Source organism: Sus scrofa, chromosome 1 (genome assembly GCF_054392235.1).
Source record: "Sus scrofa isolate SSC_HxYL_T2T_F1_AM1 chromosome 1, Sscrofa_HxYL_maternal_Yorkshire_Landrace_v2.0, whole genome shotgun sequence".
Lineage (NCBI taxonomy): Eukaryota > Metazoa > Chordata > Mammalia > Artiodactyla > Suidae > Sus > Sus scrofa.
In genome coordinates, this window is record NC_139383.1 from 17,399,862 (window position 1) to 17,418,597 (window position 18,736).

The 18,736-nt window shown below is 49.1% G+C and overlaps 1 protein-coding gene and 1 long non-coding RNA gene across 3 annotated transcripts in view; one reads left to right on the forward strand and one right to left on the reverse strand.

The window, feature by feature from the left end:
• Positions 1 to 18,736, reverse strand: part of SASH1 (SAM and SH3 domain containing 1) — a 205,029-nt gene that overhangs the window by 80,925 nt on the left and 105,368 nt on the right. For both annotated transcript variants that reach the window (XM_021072069.2, XM_021072066.2), the window contains exon 5: positions 2,613 to 2,653. In XM_021072069.2, coding sequence (XP_020927728.2) covers positions 2,613 to 2,653 — 41 coding nt within the window. The remainder of the gene's footprint in view (positions 1 to 2,612; positions 2,654 to 18,736) is intronic.
• LOC146405947 (uncharacterized) lies at positions 3,226 to 10,306 on the forward strand. The gene is made up of 2 exons (XR_014844927.1): positions 3,226 to 3,307; positions 5,182 to 10,306. It is a non-coding gene; the product is annotated as an uncharacterized LOC146405947 (long non-coding RNA).

An 18,736-nucleotide genomic window follows, 5' to 3' on the forward strand; every position in this document is an offset into this window, starting at 1 on the left:
CACCCGGGGCACAAGGACGAGAAAAGCGGGCTCCCATCTTGCTATGACATCCTCCAACTTAGTCCCCTGTCGTGACTACCATCTTTCCCAGACTGTTCTGCACGTTGGCGCGCGCGCGGCAGGGGGTGTCGGTTTAGGCGTGCACCTGCAACCTATGAAACTTTCTACGCCAAGGGTTGAACTGGAACTGCAGCTGAAGCCTATGCCACAGCCACAGCAATGCAGGATCCCAGCCACATCTGCGACCTACACTGTAGCTGGCATAAATGCTGGATCCATAACCCAGTGAGCGAGGCCAGGGATTGAATCCTCACCCTCATGGATAATACTCGGGTTCTTAACCTGCTGAGTCAAAATAGGAACTCTTGTTTTGTGTGACTTTGCGGTGAAAACAAATTCACTGCCATGGCTGGATGTTTTTCATATCTGGTTGGCTTGTGATCATCAGGAACATGTAATACCTTTTAAAAAGCAGGGGGAAGGGGGGAAAGTAAGGAAAAGGAAAGAAGCGAATGACCCTTGATTCTTAGACTCGGCAGCCCTATTTGTTCTTGTAGATGTGGCACCGCCCCACCCCCCAGAGCTGTGGCTTTGTCACCATTTGGTGTCGGGTTGCTCCACAGCCACTGGAAACAGGACCCAGCAGAGTGATGCACTGTCTGTTTCCACAGTCTAGACTGGTGGTGCCAGGCAGTGCTGCACAAAACAGACCAGTGGAAACTCCATGCACAGTGCTCCCAGGCTAGAAAGGGCATCATCAGTTTATCAAAACAGGATGCCCTCATTACGTTGTGACAACCCCCAGGACTGTGGCAAGGAAATCGGAGCCACCAGCCTGGGGCTGCCTCTGTACTCAGAATCTGGAAGGCGCCTGCTGCCTTTGGCCTAACCCGACAGCCAGTATCAGCCAGGAAAGGTTACAGCAGAGGTAGGATTACTCCTACTTCAACCTTTCTCTCGGGCCACCTGGGAATATAATGTATTTCTTCTTAGCCATACTCCCCTCTTCTCCCATTTGAATGTTTCTGAAATGGAGAAGCAGCTTTAAAAGTTAATGGGGAGAACGTTCCCTTGTGGCTCAGCGGGGGAAGGATCCAGCGTTGTGACTGCAGCGGTTCGGGTGGCTGTTGCGGCAGGGGTTCCACCCCTGGCCCAGAAACTTCCACATGCTACAGGCGCAGCCAAAAATAAAAAATAATGGTGAGAGCTAACGTATCCAGGACTTAGCATATCCAGGCACTTTTTATCTAAGCATCATTTACTACTCACTTGATAAGAACAAAGGATGTATTCTTGCTTCCATTTGGTGGATAAGAAAACTGAGGCTCAGAGAGGCAAATGACTTGCCCACGGTCATAAGCTGGTAGAGTCATGATTCAAATCGAAATAAAGGCTGGATGTGAGCACTTAGGCTCCTAACCATGAGTACCATGCCAGCCTTTCTCAGACCCAAACAGAAAAGGTATCACGAAATCAAGGAAATAGGTAGATGTTATAACCAAGAAAATAAAATATTTAACACTGCGACTGTGCATAATCTTTGACTTAGAATTTCCAAATTGAAGGATTTATCCTGAGGACATACCAGGGACAGGTGCAAGGATGTTTAATGCTAGCATCACTTCCCTGTGGGAGAAAAAAACTGCAAACAACTGAAAAATCCAGTAAAGAAGAGATTGGGGGAGTTCCCGTCGTGACGCAGTGGTTAACGAATCCAACTAGGAACCATGAGGTTTGCAGGTTCGATCCCTGGCCTTGCTCAGTAGGTTAAGGATCCGGCGTTGCCCTGAGCTGTGGTATAGGTCACAGAAGTGGCTCAGATCCCACGTTGCTGTGGCTGTGGCATAGGCCAGTGGCTACAGCTCCAATTGGACCCCTGGCCTGGGAACCTCCATATGCCACGGGAGTGGCCCCAGAAAAGGCAAAAAGACAAAATAAAAAATAAAAAAAAAGAGAGATTGGTTCATATTATGCAGACTTCAGAATTTTACTGTAAAAAATAATCAAGTGAGAACGTGTTCATGCCATATTCAATTGAAAAAAAGAACTATGTGGAGTTCCCATTGTGGCGCAGTGGTTAACGAATCCGACTAGGAACCATGAGGTTGCAGGTTCGGTCCCTGCCCCTTGCTCAGTGGGTTAACGATCTGGCGTTGCCGTGAGCTGTGGTGTAGGTTGCAGACGCGGCTCGGATCCCGCATTGCTGTGGCTCTGGCGTAGGCCGGTGGCTACAGCTCCGATTCAACCCCTAGCCTGGGAACCTCCATATGCCGCGGGAGTGGCCCAAGAAATAGCAACAACAACAACAACAACAAAAAGACAAAAATAAAATAAAATAAAGATGGTAAGTGTGGTTTCTTTTTAAAAAAAAAAAGAAAAAAAGAACTATGAAATAATACATAGAATATGACCCAAATGATGTTTAAAAAAAAAAACACCCACACAGATATGGGAAAAAAGAGGAGAGCTGTACATCCAAGTCTTAACAATGCTGATTTCTGGCTGGAAGGATTCCCTGTGGTTTTTGTATTTTCACATATTTATGTGCTCTATAAAGTACTGAAAGAAACTGATTAATTAAAAATGGTTAAACCAAGGAAAATGGTACTGACCCACAGAGCCGTCTTCCGAGTGGGACTTATGAAGAGGATGCCTGCAAAAGAAGAAGAACAAGCGTGATTACCAGGGGGCCTCGCCTTCACGTGCGAACCAAAGACCCTCCCCTAACTAGAGGGACCCAGCATCCATCAACTTGGCAGAGCAGGGAAATTTTCAAAGAGTATTTACCAACAGCCCTTTCCAGCCATCTGCTGCCTTTCTAAAAACACGCTCACGTGCCATTGTCAACACTAATTAAAGCCTCCTTCCAGGGCGAGACCTCCAGTGAATGAAGGGAGCAGACTTTGCTAGGTGACTGCTGAAGTGCCTTCCATTTCTGTGAACCATCAACCACACGTGACGTTCCTGCCTTTGAGACATCTCTTGTGCAAGCGGGGAAGAGGAGGTAAATAACAATGCCACAGAGACCTAGCTGATGAGCAGGGTGGTGAGCTTGAGGAGAAACAGAGGCGTGGGGGTGGTACGTGGACATTAATCAACAGGAGGTTGGATGCCCCAAATAGGAGCAGCCAAGAAGTAGCGCCTTGGGTCCCCTGCTGCCGATTGGCAAGCGCACCATCCATCTCGCTGGATCTTCCAATGTTCAAAGACAAGACAGAAATCTGCTTTTTTTTTTTTTTTTTAACAAGAGCTTCACATCTTTCAGTGCTGGCAAATCATTCCATGTCTTTAAAAATATGTCCAGGGAGTTCCCATCATGGCACAGCAGAAACAATCCAACTAGGAACCATGAGGTTGCCGGTTCGATCCCTGGCGGTGCTCCGCAGGTCAAGGATCCGGCGTTGCTGTGAGCTGTGGTGTAGGTCACAGATGCGGCTTGAATCTGCTGTGGTGTAGGCCGGCAGCTACAGCTCTGATTAGACCCCTAGCCTGGGAACCTCCATATGCCATGGGTGCAGCCCTAAAAAGACAAAAAAAGACCAAAAAAAAAAAGTCCAAGTTAATTACTATGTGGTGTCTGGGCATCAGATTTGGCTCACACCCCACCCTAGCCTGGCTGCCAGGGTGTGACTGCTGATACACCCAAAGAACCTGAAATGTGAACACAGCCCCAAACCAGGTGATAAGCCTTTCTCCTGAAAATACAGAGATAGGCAGCAACGTAAAGAAGAAGGTAGGGAAACCAAAGAGACTGAACGCCGGTTGTCTCAGAGAGGGAGGAGTGGAGGTGGAGCATAATTTTTCATCAGATGGGTCCAGAGCCTGGAGGGAGTACAGGGTCCCCGAGCTGGCTGACAAGGAAGCCAGGGAGAAGGAGCCTGCGTCAGAACAGAAGCAGGGATGCTCAGGGGGTTTACGCCTGAATCTTCGCTGCACAGGCATCCACCCAGACAGAGGAGGGAGGCGGCTTCTGGCGGAATACTCTTTGCTATGAGAAAGCCTGTGAGGCTGGAACTGAGTTGCACTGCAACAGTCAGGAGGAGAAACAGAATGTCCAAGTCACCTAGGGTGATTTTCTGCCTACCTGGCAGGTGACAAGGGCCTCTAGATCTCAAGGTGACCACAGGGAGTGGGAGGGGGCTTTCTCTCTTGCAGAGCGAGCTGTGACGAGCAGTCTCTCTTGGGTACAGTCGCACTGATGCTGCTGACCACTGGCTGCCATTTGAGAACAAAGGCTTCAAGCCCTGCAAGCACCTTCGTGCCCCAAGTCTGAGAGGAGAGAATTGTTTCTGACTAGCCTGGAAGCCTGACAGGCCTCTGCTGTCCATGAGGGGTCAGAGGAAGAGGGGTCAGAGGAAGAGCAAAGTAGGGGAAAGGCCTCGGCTGCTGAGGCCCAGAGCTAGACTTGAAGCCTATCATTTTCCATCACACTACGTGCCAACAGAGAACATGTGAGGAAAATCTCCCCTGTCTGCAAACTGTGCCAAGACTTAGCCTCCAGGATGCACGCTCCTCTCTCTGATCCACAAGAGAAATGAAGACACCGAAACACACTTCCTTGAGAGGCTTTACGAAATAGCCATGTCAACGCTTAACTCTTGCGGCAAAATGGTGTTGAATGTTGAATGTTGCTGTGAGTAAGGTGCCTGGATGATGATGAAGGATGGGGACTCACAGTTGACGGGGGGTGACAACTGTGAACCAAGCACATGTAAGGGAGAAGCAAGAGCAGGAGGAGGGGGTGGGGGACGGGAGGGGGAGGGAGAGAGGGAAGGAGGAGGGGGAGGCCCAGAAGGAGCAGCCACACAGGCAAGGCCCTCGGGGCCACAGAAGCAGAGGGCTGCCGACCGCAGAGGAGAAGAGCTGGTGAGTCGGCTGAGAAACCCTTCAAAACTAACACTTAGACTAAGGTCTGAATTCTTTTTTTTTTTTTTTTTGTCTTTTCTAGGGCTGCCCCGCGGCATATGGAGGTTCCCAGGCTAGGGGTCGAATCGGAGCTATAGCCACTGGCCTACACCACAGCCACAGCAATGGAGGATCTGAGCCGCGTCTGCAACCTACACCACAGCTCACGGCAACGCCGGATCCTTAACCCACTGAGCAAGGCCAGGGATCGAACCCGCAACCCCATGGTTCCTAGTCGGATTCGTTAACCACTGCGCCACGACGGGAACTCCTAAGGTCTGAATTCTTAAACTTTGTTTTTTAAATTGTCCTCTGCTGCATGTGTAGCTCCGAGTCGTGGCAATATGCTCAGTCTACCTTTCTGCAACTGGCCATGGTCCACAGGCGCCATCACCATCCTGCAGATGACTGCTGACGGCTAAGCAAGTGGCACGTTTCTTTTTATACTCCCTCTAAGGACTAGGAACGGCTTGACCTAATTGCTAAAAACCAAATACATCAGATCTCCTTAGCTCTTGATAAACTACTTACTATATAACTAAGAATATGCCTTTTCCTTTTTCTAAGAGAACTATTTTCACGGGGAAGTGGTCTAAAGAAATAGTACTTTTCCCCAGTCCTTTGCTGATCTAAATAATAGGCCTCATCGAGTTGTGAGGAATTTTGCCCATCATTTAATCCAACCCTGCTTTGACAGGAAACCATGGTCTCCAGAAATTACAGAAGTGGTACAAGATTCCATGACTGGTCAGGGGCCAGCAAGGAGCTATGCCGAGGCACTGCTAGCTCAGATGTCTTTCCAAAATACACCTGACTCTTCCTAGCTGGGTAAAGTGTATATAAAATTGTTTCAATATGATTCTTGAAAAAGGCAAAGGCTCATTTCAATTTTTCCAACCCATTTTTCACTAGTTCTGCCAAATGGGAATATCTAACAGTGAAAACACTCCCAACCCCACATTACAGAAAAGTTATGTTCTCACTATTACATGGTTATCACAAAATATAATTGTATTTTCCTCTCTAAAGTGCTGACTCACAACTTTTTAATCTACTTTCTTCAAATTGTCATGCATTTTGAATATTCATCCTCGGGTTTGCCGTTTGATCTATTTGTTACATAAGAGGGGCTGCTCTTCGTCATCACTTGCACTTACTCCAGAATGCCAGCAGATGGCACTGTAGTTTCTTTATTCATTTGCTTATTGCAGCCGGAGGGAATTTTGGTTTGAAAATTTCACAAATTCACAATCTAGATACTGGCCAAAGACAGCAAGCCAACGTTTCATAAGCGTGAGGCTCCCCAACTCATCAATTTATAAAGTGGGAAAATGAGGCCGTATGCAGTTTAATTTGGAAGCAGTGAATTGTCCCTGCAAACAGAAGCTGGCAGAGCAGCCATGCAAAATGTCACCACCTCCTTCCTCCTCGAGACTAATTATAAAACTCATCCGGCACGAACAAAAATCAATGATGTAACCAAATTCCAAATTTGGATGGCAGCAGGTGGAAGGGTCATTTACTGATCTCCTGGTGGAAGAAATTAATGCTCAGAAGTCAGCTCCAAAGAGGCTTCCTTGTAATGCATCCATCCAGCCAGACACTGCGGGCCTGAAAGCAGCAGCCCCGTTTCTATCCATCATTTTCATCGTTAACAGGGTAAAAAGGATGGGGACTTCCACACAGATTTCGATGACTGGGAAGCAATAATTAATATTCTGTTGCACTTTGAAAGTCTATTTAAGCATTTAATAGTCACAGAGTTTTGCATTTAAAGTCTCTGGACTTAATCTTTGTAAATAATCAATAACACAACTATTAGACCCCCAAACTGCTTAAATGTGAACATTTTTTCTTTGAGATCCCTAAAACTACTCTAGTCCTCCAGGAAGGCCAAATTCACTTAAAAAAAACTCATAAGGCAAGTGCCCTGGTGGCGCAGCAGGTTAAAGATCCGGCGTTGTTTGATCCCTTCCACAGCGGCAGGCGCAACCAAAAAGAAAGAAGAATAAGAAAAATCATAAAGGTATAGATTAGATCAAAAAACCAATTTAAGGAACAGCATCCCCAGAAGTTAACCAATTCTTTTTATCCTACACTTTTAGTCTTCAGTGAATTCTTTGTTAAATTGCTTCCTTCCTTCCTTCTCATTCCTTTACTTACTCATTTTGTCTTGCATTCAATAAACACTCATTAAGCTCTCATTATGAGTCGGGCATCCTCTGAGGCACTGAGATCACAGCAGTAAACAGAAGATGAGGAGGAACCCTAGTCTTGGGGAGCAGATCAAGAAGGGGGGAGAAGTCTAGAAGGGACAGAGGGGGCCTCTCTGAAGAGGTGACAGGTGAGCAGGCACTTGGAGGATGAGCTGCCGTGACAGTCACTCCTCCTGCTGGGCAGGGAAAGAAGTGAGGAGGAAGCAAGGTCTCCTTGGTCTGAGGTGCTTGCTCTAAACACCCCTTCGGGATGTGTGAAGTCTGAGTTCAGGGGATTCACTGAGGAGTGGAGATGAGCGTTTGGAAGTCATTTGCTTATTTAAAGCCAGGAGACCAACCAAACAGGTTGAAGAGAAGTTGAGACTAAACTCAAGGGCAATCCAATTTTTTAGAGGTCAGGAAAAAAACGTGAAGCAGGCAATGCGACTTGGTGGGGAGGGGGCGGTCAGTGGGGAGAAGGAACACCAGGCAAGTACACTTCTTTTTCTGGCTTGAATAAAACTAAAATCGATTTCACACAAATTACACTGCTGCCTTGAATGCCATACAGGGTAAATTCTAGGTTGCTCTATTTTTCCTCTGAATCTATTGCTTCACAGCAAGACAACCCCACAAGACCAAAGAGAAAACTAAGAAGGGTCAAGCGAGACTCTTTACAATTTACATCTGTGTCTAGAATTCCACCTTGCCTAAGGACACGGGGCTGGCCGGGATGCAACTCGGTTTAGCAGAGTGTCTCAGTCCAAAGCTTCATCCACTCTACTGAACGCAGCAGTGCTTCTCATGTATATAAAAGAAATTCACGGCACGTTCTATGCTGGCCTGGTTCTTGGGTCAATTTCGGAAACGAGACTCAGAAGGATGTGTGAGGAGAGGGTATGTTTTCAACCCCAAATGTGAACATGGCCTAAGGGTTTATTAGAACTAAGTGTTTCAAAAGCCTTTTCAGGATTTGGTTGTGTTGCTGCTGCACAGCCTCCTGTCTGCTTGTCAAAGGAAAGGAGGCCACATCATCTGGCTCAAGCCCATCTTTCTTCTTCTATTTATATATAACTAGCCTGAGGTTCCTCCAGGCAGAGACAGCTCTATTGCGTTGTTACAGACTTAGGCTGGCACACCAGAAAGGTATAACAAATGCCATGCGGAAAGGGATGCCTAAAATAGACTTGATGTTTTTGTTTTGATGGACTGTTCAGAAACTTCATTATAACCAAGCCAAAAAAATAAGAGGAACTGTGCTCACCTCCTTTCTAAGAAAGGACCATGTGTTAGATGTTACTACACTTAGGAGATTTTAAAGGTTCCTTTATCGTGTGCCTCCGGAAATACACTTTTCCATTAGTTTCTTTTCTGCTGGCTTTTGCTGTGTCTGGGTCCTTGCCTGTCTCATCCCGGGCCTGCCAAGCCAGTCCCCAAAGCCAGCACCAATTTTCCTCAAGAAGCAGAAAAAGGACTGAGGCATCTATGCTACCGAATTGCACGTGCACAGGGGGAGGGAGGCACTTTTTAGTCGTTAATATTTTCTGTTGCTTTACGCCTTCCCTAAATAAATGAATAACTCACGTTCATATCTTGCATATATGGAGAAACAAATCATTTTGTGTAAAATAGGTCATCTCTTACTTTGACATTACTTATTATCCTTTGGTTATTGAAGGCATTTTTCATATAGGAGTCTCTCTCCTCTCATTGAAATAAGTATGAAACAAAATGCATATTCATACTAGGGTCGGCCATGAAAATTTAAGGGTCACCCCTTTCCAGCCATGGGGCAAGGACTAGGATGAGGCACCAGACATGGAGGGTCCCTAGTGTCGGGGTGCCACTCTCGCAGATGGGGGACGTAGTGAGCAAGCACCTCTTGAAACTCTGTGCCCTCGGTCATCTCCAGCTTTACCCTAGATGGGGCCCTTCCCAGCCGATACCATTGCATTTCAGGCACCTGATGGAAATTAGCCTGCAAGCTCACTGGCGGGGCTGGAAGGTAACTCTGTTGGCCAGAGGCTGGTCAACTATTGTCAGAACTCCCCAGTGACAATGCTGGTGACATGCTGTCACCCTGGTGGACCCACTCTCCCCACACGGGCTTTTTCTTTCATTTCGATCTATTCCTGGCCTGTACTTTCTGGCTTTTCGTAGCAAGGTTGCCTTCCTAAGTGATGAAGGTGGGTGTCTGAAGAACCACATCCAAGGCCGAGGCTGACATGCACAGGCTGAGCAGCCGCACGCTCAGAAGTCAGGCACGCCTGTGGCTGCACTGCCATAAATCTAAACCTGTTCTTTTTTATGGGAAGTAAAACGGTGTGATGATAGAAACTACCTACCTTCGTGGGTTGTTAGCGGAATTACAGGAAAGCATGAACGTAAAGAGCTCAGGGCAACACCTGGCAGTTGGTGAACTCCCAGTAAATGGCACCTTATGACTATTCCCCAAAGCGGCCCCCATGCAGACGAATATGCTTGGTTTCTGCAGAGATGACACCTCGCTCAGGCCTCCAAGCACTGCCCCGACTCAGCTCCTTCTCTAGACTCCAGCAGTTTCTGAATCACCAAGGTTCCTCTTTTACTTTTCTTACATGAACTTCCTTCAAATAATTTGGATGGATATAGCGATTCCTCTTTCCCTTTCCTATCTTACTGTAGACAAGCAACGCCTGCTTTTCTCCAAAGTGAAAAACAACAACAACAACACAATGATTGAACAAAATGTCAACAGCATATCATTAACATTTGTTTATCTCCTTTGGTCTTCCCTAAGCAGGAAGAACTGTACCAATTTAGCTTATCACATTCAGCGCAGTGGCTACTAAATAATATTTTGTGCATGTTGCATAGGTGTCAATATGGATGCATATCTTGGGAAATGATCTGGGCCCATCAATCATGTAATATCACTCTCCAGATGAAATAGCAGGTTTTCCGGGTCTCTTAATGATGGTATTTCTAAAACAAGAATACCCCCAACCTTTACTTCCAGTTTGAAGAGGGTCTCTAACCACACAAATCAAATTCTCACACTTGGAAAGGGCTAAAAGGACATTTTTAAAGTCTGAAATTTCCAACCAGGAGTGTGGGCCTTTTCAAGGTTTTCCAACCCTACCCCTCTTCTTTATAGTATCTTTGCTTTTATTTATTTATTTATTTTTGTCTTTTGTCTTTTGAGGGCCACACCCATGGCATATGGAGGTTCCCAGGCTAGGGGTCCAATCGGAGCTGTAGCCACTGGCCTGTGCCACAGCCACAGCAATACCAGATCCGAGCTGCGTCTGCGACCTACACCACAGCTCATGGCAACGCCAGATCCTTAACCCACTGAGTGAGGTCAGGGATCGAACCTGCAACCTCATGGTTCCCAGTCGGATTCATTAACCACTGAGCCATAATGAGAACTCCCTATCTTTGTTTTTTGTTTGTTTTCTGTTTTTTTGTCTTTTTGCTATTTCTTGGGCCGTTCCCATGGCATATGGAGGTTCCCAGGCTAGGGGTCGAATCGGAGCTGTAGTCACCGGCCCACGCCAGAGACACAGCAATGCAGGATCCCAGCTGCGTCCGCAACCTACACCACAGCTCACGGCAACGCCGGATCCTTAACCCACTGAGCAAGGGCAGGGACCGAACCCGCAACCTCAAGGTTCCCAGTCGGATTCGTTAACCACTGCCTCACGACGGGAACTCCCCTATCTTTGTTTTTAAAACTGCCATCAGAATCACTTTAGGTAAGACAATTCCTTCTTTCAAAAGGAGTGTCTTATTCAGAAAAACACAGAAGGAAAGATACAGCCAATCAAGACGTGAGACCTGACTTCTAATGACAATCATTTCTATTATCCTCCAGCCCTCTGCTGATTATATTAGGTATGTAGAAGTTCTAGGTGTTTACCCATGATCCTTTGTGTGCAAAGCAAGCCCTTCTCAAAGACCTACTGCCCTTACATAGTCAGGACACAGCGATTCTTCTTCCACTTTTCAAGTGCACTTTACCAAAACAATCCATATTTTTCTTAGAATTATACACCAGTGATGGAACATGATGTCAACATGGAGATGCCCAGGCAGCATCTCTAAGGCCACTCTCCCAGAAGCTGCCAAGCACAATGGCTCACAAGGGTTCTGGAGCCCAACCACGAGTGTTCAAGGACCAGATCTTTCACTGACTAACTAGCAAGTCTGGATGAGTCGCGCTCAGTCCCCCTGAATCCCCATTTTAGGCTGTGCACAATAAACAGCAATATTTCCGATCATACCGGTTTCCTGGAGGTCTCAGTGAACCATGACTCGTATGGTACTGGACGGGCCTGCACAGGACAGGACCCCCACCGAGAAGGTGGCCGTCATGACCGCTGGCCTTTGCTCTCCCCCGTTCTCCCTGGAGTCAAATCTCTTTTAGTCCTTCTCAGAATGCACTTCCCTCCAAATGCAAGGGATCGGCTCTCTGGCACCTTGGGGGTGGCCGACAAGCCCCCCAGGGCCAAGAGTAGGGCTCTATGCCTGAGGAGTCTGAAAATCCTTCACAAAGGGGCCCTCAAAGATCTTCGTGCTCTTTCATCCACCAACTGGTGATGCTACCCACAGTGAATGATGCAGGACACTGGCAGATGCTGAAGTTTCTGGCCTGGAAAGCAGCCAAAAGCGCTCTCTCCACAGTGGGGGTTCAGGGTCCAGTTGAGTCTGGGCCCCACCTTCCCCCGAGCCAGGATTCCACACGGGGCAGAACTCGATGTGACCACAGAAGGGGGCTGGGGGCAGGCAAAGCCAACCCAGGACTGCACACCACCATCCTCCAGGGATTCCAAAACCTCTCAGCACGTCTCTTCTTCTCTACTGGGGCCATAATCTTCACCTGTGTCCCGTCTAAAACCTGGCTGTGGGTGCCAGCAGTGATGCTGATGGCCCTTCTGAGAGTATCAGCGTCTACCTCGGCCCCGGGAAGTGATAAATGCCTTCCTGATGCCTCCAGACTTAGTAACTAACCTTCAGAACTTCTCCATGACATACGAGAGGGCAGGCAATATTATTTTTTTATGTTACGTTCATATACAAAGGCATCTGTATAACCGATCAATCTCATGCAGAAAAATACCAAGGGTGATTTCTTGCTCTAGGCTTCATGTGTGGTACAGATAATGAAGCCGTGTGCGTTGAGGGAGGGAGATGCGACACCTGGGTCCACAGTTTCCAGGAATTTACAAGATAATTCAGTAGACGACATGCCTGTGACGCGAGACGCCAGTGGTCGAGTGAGGGCTTATAACGGGCAAGGCCAGTTGGCTCCCATGTCAATATCCATTCTCATCTTCCTTCTTATTCAAAGAACCTCGATTTTGCTTGGGTGGCGGTGTGTCCTGTTAAATTACTCACTTCCCCACATTCCCTTGAAGCTGTGGAAGGCCAGGTGTCAGCACAGCCTGAGAGGACATACCTGGAACGTTATAGTGGGATGTTTCTGGGAAAGCCTGTGTTTTTATGGTGCAAAGAAATGACTCAGTTTGCACATGTCTTTGGCCCTTGGCCCTCCCCCTTGGTCCTGCCAGAAACACGGGCATGGTGCCCAGGCAATTGTCATTTCATCACAAGGAAGAGGAACTAATTCTCAGAATATCTACCTCTAGACTCCTTGCGGTACAGAAAAATGTGCCCCCATTGGCCCCAACACTGAAGTTAGCTTTGGGTGACATGCCACTCAATATAATCCTAACAGATTTGGTCATGAAGAAGCAAAAACAACCCAGTTCTTCTATAAAGCATGGGCCTGGGTTTACCAAGTACATTCTCACACATCTCACCAGATTCCAGGCTCACAGAGACCCTGAAAAGGACGACGTCCATTATACAGATGGAGAGACTGAGGCCAGGAGTATTCATGGTCAGTTGTCAAGTCACAGAGGGAAGGCTCAACCTCGCCTCTTCTGACATCCAACTCCGTGTTCTTCCCACTAAAAACCAGATTCACAATACGATGAATGGAAGCCAAACTGTGTGCATTTTCTCTAATTCCTGGAAGTGACAGTGCAATTTAAGTTTGTGAATCGGGCCCTGGAGTCTGCTGCTCCAGGTCAAGCTCTGACTTTTACTGCTTCCTCAATCGGAATACAAATCAAGGTGTTAAGAACAGGAAACGGTCTTGAACTGCTTCTGTTCATTCTGGTTTTGGTGTAACCAGTAAAAACAAATGCTTTTCTTTTATGGCCTCTATGCCGAATTTTAATCTTTATTTAGGTCTTTATATCTTCGGAATTACTAAATTACTGTCAAAACCAAAATAAAACACAACAGGATCTTAGCGCATTGCTTTCACCATACAAACTAGTTTGTATAAAATGAGGGAAAAAAACCCTGTAAGTGGCTTTGTTTACATTTTTAATGGCTGCTATTTACCCTGTAAAGAGAGCAGAATTATTCCTTCCTTCTATTTATTTCCCCTTTAAAATCTACTGCATGTGTGTAATAAATACATGGTCCAAGAAAGGCTTTTCTGCAAGGAAATGTGGCTGAGATTTGAGGCCGCCTGGATCAACAGGGAAGCGTCTGCTCGCTCCGCTGGAAGGCTGTTTGGTTATCAGAACGTGTAATGCAGCCCCCAGCTCAGGAACAGGTGTGGAAATGGGCTGTCACTCTGGTACAGGGGTTCATACAGGGTCATTTATCCCGCCAGAGGCTGGCACCATAAGGAAAATTGACCTTTGCTCTTCTTATCAAATTTGCAGGGACCAGTGAGGGAAGCCAGGCTGCAAAGAGCTGGCCCCTACCCGCCAGAGCTCAGGACAGGGAAAGGGAGCGGGGAGATGGAAGGAAAAGAGGCTCCTTTCAAAGATCTCCTAGGTCTGTTTCCATGGCGATGCTTCCGGAAGCAGGTCAGAACTTTCTCAGTGGAAACGAACAGCGGCTCCCATTCACCATCACCCGAGCCATGCTGGCCACGCTGGAGGAACCTGGGGAGGGACGTGGGGTCCGGGGCTGCCAGGCTTTCTTCTGTCAGCTGCTCTGAAGGCAGCAGGGGAGTCGGTGAAGCTGCCTCTGAAGGCCAAAGTCAGAGGAGCTGCGGGCATGCAGGGCCCCTCCTGGCCTCGCTGATCACATGCTGCAGGCACAGGGACCAGCCAGCCTACAGGACAGAGCTGTGGGATCCCGGTGGGCGGCATAAAGGACCAGGTCCTTTCCACAGCGACCACTGCCACAGCCTTTCGTTATTTTCTTTTTCGTTTCTTTTGCTTTTTAGGTCCGTACCTGCGGCATATGGATATTCCCAGGCTAGGGGTCTTATCAGAGCTGCAGCTGCCAGCCAATGGCACAGCCACAGCAACGTGGGATCCAAGGCACATCTGCCACCTGCGCTGCAGCTTGCTGTAATGCGGGATCCTCAACCCACTGAACGGAGCCAGGGATGGAACCCACACCCTCATGGACACTAGTCGGGTTCATAACCCGCTGACTATAAGGAGAACTCTAGCCTTTTGCTTTTTTTCACTTTCAATTCCTTCAGACACAGCTGATGGGAATTTTTTGGGATGGTATAAATACGATGAAAATGGGAACTCCAGCTTTCCTATCTTCTCAGATCTCATCTTTTAAATTGTGGTACAACACAGTGACGTGGTAGAAACTTATCACCACAATACGTCTAGTTAACCTCCGCTACCCTTTGGGTCTCATTTTTAAGTCCCCCCACAGCTCCCTTGTCACACCCTCGTGCCCTCCACCTTTGTGGCCACCAAGGGGCTGCCTCCGCCTCCCCGTGCTTTGTCACTCCACCAGCTGCTCACCCTTGGCTCTCGGAGGGCCTCACATCCTTCCTCCTCCTGATTCCGTGGCTTTCTCCGAAGTGACGCACCAGCACCTGCTGGAGATGATCCGCATGCCAGGAGGCACTGCCAGGGACACCCTGACGATAAACAACCTCCACCAGTATCACCCGAGCGGCCCCCAGCTCTGCTGGGGACCGAGAAGGGAAGCAGAAGCAGAGAGCTTCCGTCCCACAGATGAGAAAAAGGTTTTGGCAGAGGTTCCTAAAACCAAGCCAGCTGCTTGAGAACCTCCTGGGAACCTTGTTAGAGGCTCCAGCGTTCCACATCTGGAGAATCCAATGTGCTTGGCCTGGGCAGGGCCTGAGGGTCTGTCTTCAGCCAGCCCTCCAGCTGACTCGGACGTGGGCGTGCCGGAACCAGAGTGTGACCCAGGAAAAAGTGCAAAACCCATTTCCCCATCCTTCCTTCTCCCCCGCCTCCCTGTACCCTCCTTCTCTCAAACCTCCAAAATACGGCAAGCAGCACTGCCAGTGAGATTTCCAGAAGAGAATACAGATTATAGTAAGATAAAACAAGTGGGAGGTCCTGTTGTGGCTCTGTGGGTTAAGAACCTGAGGCTGTCTCTCTGAGGACGTGGGTTCAATCCCTGGCCTTGCTCAGTGGGTTAAGGATCTGGTGTTGCCTCAAGCTTCGGTGGAAGTAATGCTGTGCCTTGGATCCCGTGTTGCTGTGGCTGTGGCGTAGGCCTGCAGCTGCAGCTCCAATTCAACCCCTAGCCTGGGAACTTCCATATGTCACAGGTGTGGATCTTAAAAAAATAAAAATAAAAGATAAAGCAAGTGGCCAAGATGCTTCAAGGGTTATCCTTCCATGAGGGGTTATTTGGACAAAGCTTTCAGGGCAGGTCGGGGGCCAGGGTGAGCCTTGCATGGAAGCTGTGGTCCATGTCAAGTTTGTTTCCCCAGATCCTCTTCCCCCATGGGGTCAGCGTGCACCACGTGAGATGTTTCCTGAGGCGCAGAAAGCAGAAGTAGCGCAGTAGCTGTTTCCTTGCTGGGCTTCTGGGTCACCGCAGTGCATGAAGCCCTGCCCAAACTAACAGATGTCGACGCGTGTCCCCTGGGTCACTGAGAGGCATGGAGCAGCTGGGCCGCAGTGCTCGCATTCCTGTCCAGTCTCCTCCTCGGGGTGTCAGATCCTCAGCCTGTGGCTTGCTTCCCGAGGAAGGACCCCAGCGCCCCCTGCAGGTTCCTTACGCTGGAGGTTGCTGCTCGGTGGTGAGGATGACCTGGGATTCAGCCCATCCTTGTAGGTGGCAGGGCGTCCTCTTTCCCCACTTTTCCACGTCTCTTTTTTTTTTTTTTGCCCCAAATGCTGGTCCTGCTACATCAGACCACATCATTGGACACAGAGGGACAGCCTCACCAGCATTGTGAACCAGCTCCCATAGACACATGAGGTCAAAATGCTATCAGTTGTTATTTTCTTTAATTTTTTTTATGGCCACACCCTCTGCATATGGAAGTTCCCAGGCCATGGATGGAATCTCATCCGCAGTTGTGACCTATGCCACAGCTGCAGCAAAGTCGGATCCTGAACCCACTGCAACACAGAGGGAACTCCTCGATGTTATCTTAATATCTGCTTCTCCAACAGAAAGAACCCTGACTGATAAGGAATTTATGTGGCTCTCAGCCCTGTCCTGTCCTGAGGGGTAGACTGTCCCTCTTCCTCCAGTTTCTCTGCATCCTGCCCACAGGGTATGATATCACTGTGTCCTGTCTTCCCACTGTCACCTTTCCTATCATGTTCATCTTTCCAGGACCCAGCATACTCATCCATACAGCAGAAAGGTGACGTGTTTAATTAAACTTCCTGAGCCGCCTGGCCCATCACTCGTCCCTCCTAAGAGCATCTGACCTTGTGTGGTTCTGGTGGCTGAGTCTATGACAAAAGGCCTGGCCCCGGCAGATAAACAGATCAGGATTGGAATTCTACCTCCGCCTCACCCCAGGTTTGTAATCAGGATCTCAGTGTGTCATTCGTCATTCTAAACTTCGGTTTCCTTAACTGCCACCTACCACGTACAGCATAGTTTCGTTGGGAGGAATTACACACATAACTTGTAGGTATGGGTCCCTCCCTATTCCTGTGGGGATAGGAACGGGTATTTACTGATATTTACTCCCTCCTCCGCCCTCCTCCTCCCAGCCCAGTGTTCTGATCACCTCCCCTGGAGGACTTCGGCCACCTTCACATACGAAACACCTCCTGGCTCCTGCAATCACAGGATGCAGGCCTGGGGGTGGACTCAAGCTGGGACCGGGTCAGCTGGACGCTCCCTTGCCAGGCGCAGCTCAGGGCCATAGGGCTTGCAGAAGGAAACAGCTGAGGAGGAGAATTCTGGCACAGCTGCTCTCACTTGGAGCCCCTGCGTTCTGGAATGTTGAGCCCCTCAAATATGCTGCACCGTGGAGCACACACACGTGTGAGGACACAGAGCCATCCTCACAAATGCATATTTCAGTGGGTTGTGACCGCACGGGCTCCGTTGTCTCCTGGCCCTCCCCCGCCCTCCTGTCTTTGGGGCGCAGAAAGGACAGGAAAGCACAGGTAGGGTGGTACCCTGTAAGCAGCAGAGGCCACTGACAAGCTGGGCATCTGGCAGCATCTAATGAGATGGAGGATAGAAACCACAGGCACCCTGAGGTCGCCTGGCAGCAGCCTGCATCTGGTGGATGGGGAGAGAACAGCGCCCATCTATGCAGGACCTGCGTGGGTACTTCACACAACTGTCCCTGGAAAGAGCTTTGATCGTGCATGTTTTATCGATCAGGAACCCGAGGCTTAGAGAATTCAAATCCCACAACCAGCAGAGCTAAAATTCAGGCTCAGGTTCTGTCTAAGACCAAAGCCAGCTGCGGCGACAGCACACGTGAATATGCAACTGTATGCGATGCGACACTGGAAGTGCAGGGTAAGCTTTGGACAGGGTCAGAAATGAGAGCTGGCCCAGGCCAGAAGGAATCCGGAGACCCCCTGACTCAAGCTCGCCACCGTGTCACTGAGCGCTGAAGCCTGGGTGGGGGGACGATCACAGACAGGTAAACAGCACACTGGAAGCCCCACCCCTGGACAGCGACCTTGCCCTCCTGCCCGCAGCCTTGGCAGATGGCTATGGGTAAACTGATTAAAGCAAAAGAACAGACAAGACATCACATATGGCTGCCTCTATTTATTTTCTGATACCTAAGGGTGCTGTCTGCCTGTCCTTCCCTCCCTGGAGAGCTGCATGGACCGGACGATGGAGGCCAAAAGTCCCCTCTGATGCTGCTCTAACAGACCATGAGCGCCCACCTCCCTCTCCTGGGGGGCCAGGGCGAGGACACAGCCACCGGAAGAGGGCAGAATCGACTTGGGAGCCATTCTGAAGGATGAGCCTCCGCAAGGCTTCCCCACTCCTCGCACGGCACTTGCTCCCCTCGGGGAAAAACTGCTGCGTGAGTGTCTGTCCCTTCCCTCCCCCCATCCCACAGCCCTGCCGCAAACAGGATGTGGAAACGGGATGCATTAGTCTCAGCTCCAGGGAACATGGCTTGACCTGGACTTCCTAGCACACTCACAGGCCTCATCGGCAATTCTCACTGAACCTGGCGTGTTCCGAAGGAGACTTGTAATCGCCCCGCGTGTGTGTTTCTAGGGCTTCCTCTTACCAACCAGAAAGAGAGCCCCAGTTCATCACACAGGAGCCCACAGAGGACAGCAACTGTCAGCCTGAGTCCTCAGGGACCTTCCACACACCTGAGCCCCTCTCCTCAAGCCCAGTTCCCGGGAAGGAGCTACTTAAGGAAGAGGGAGGCGGTCCCACGTAGG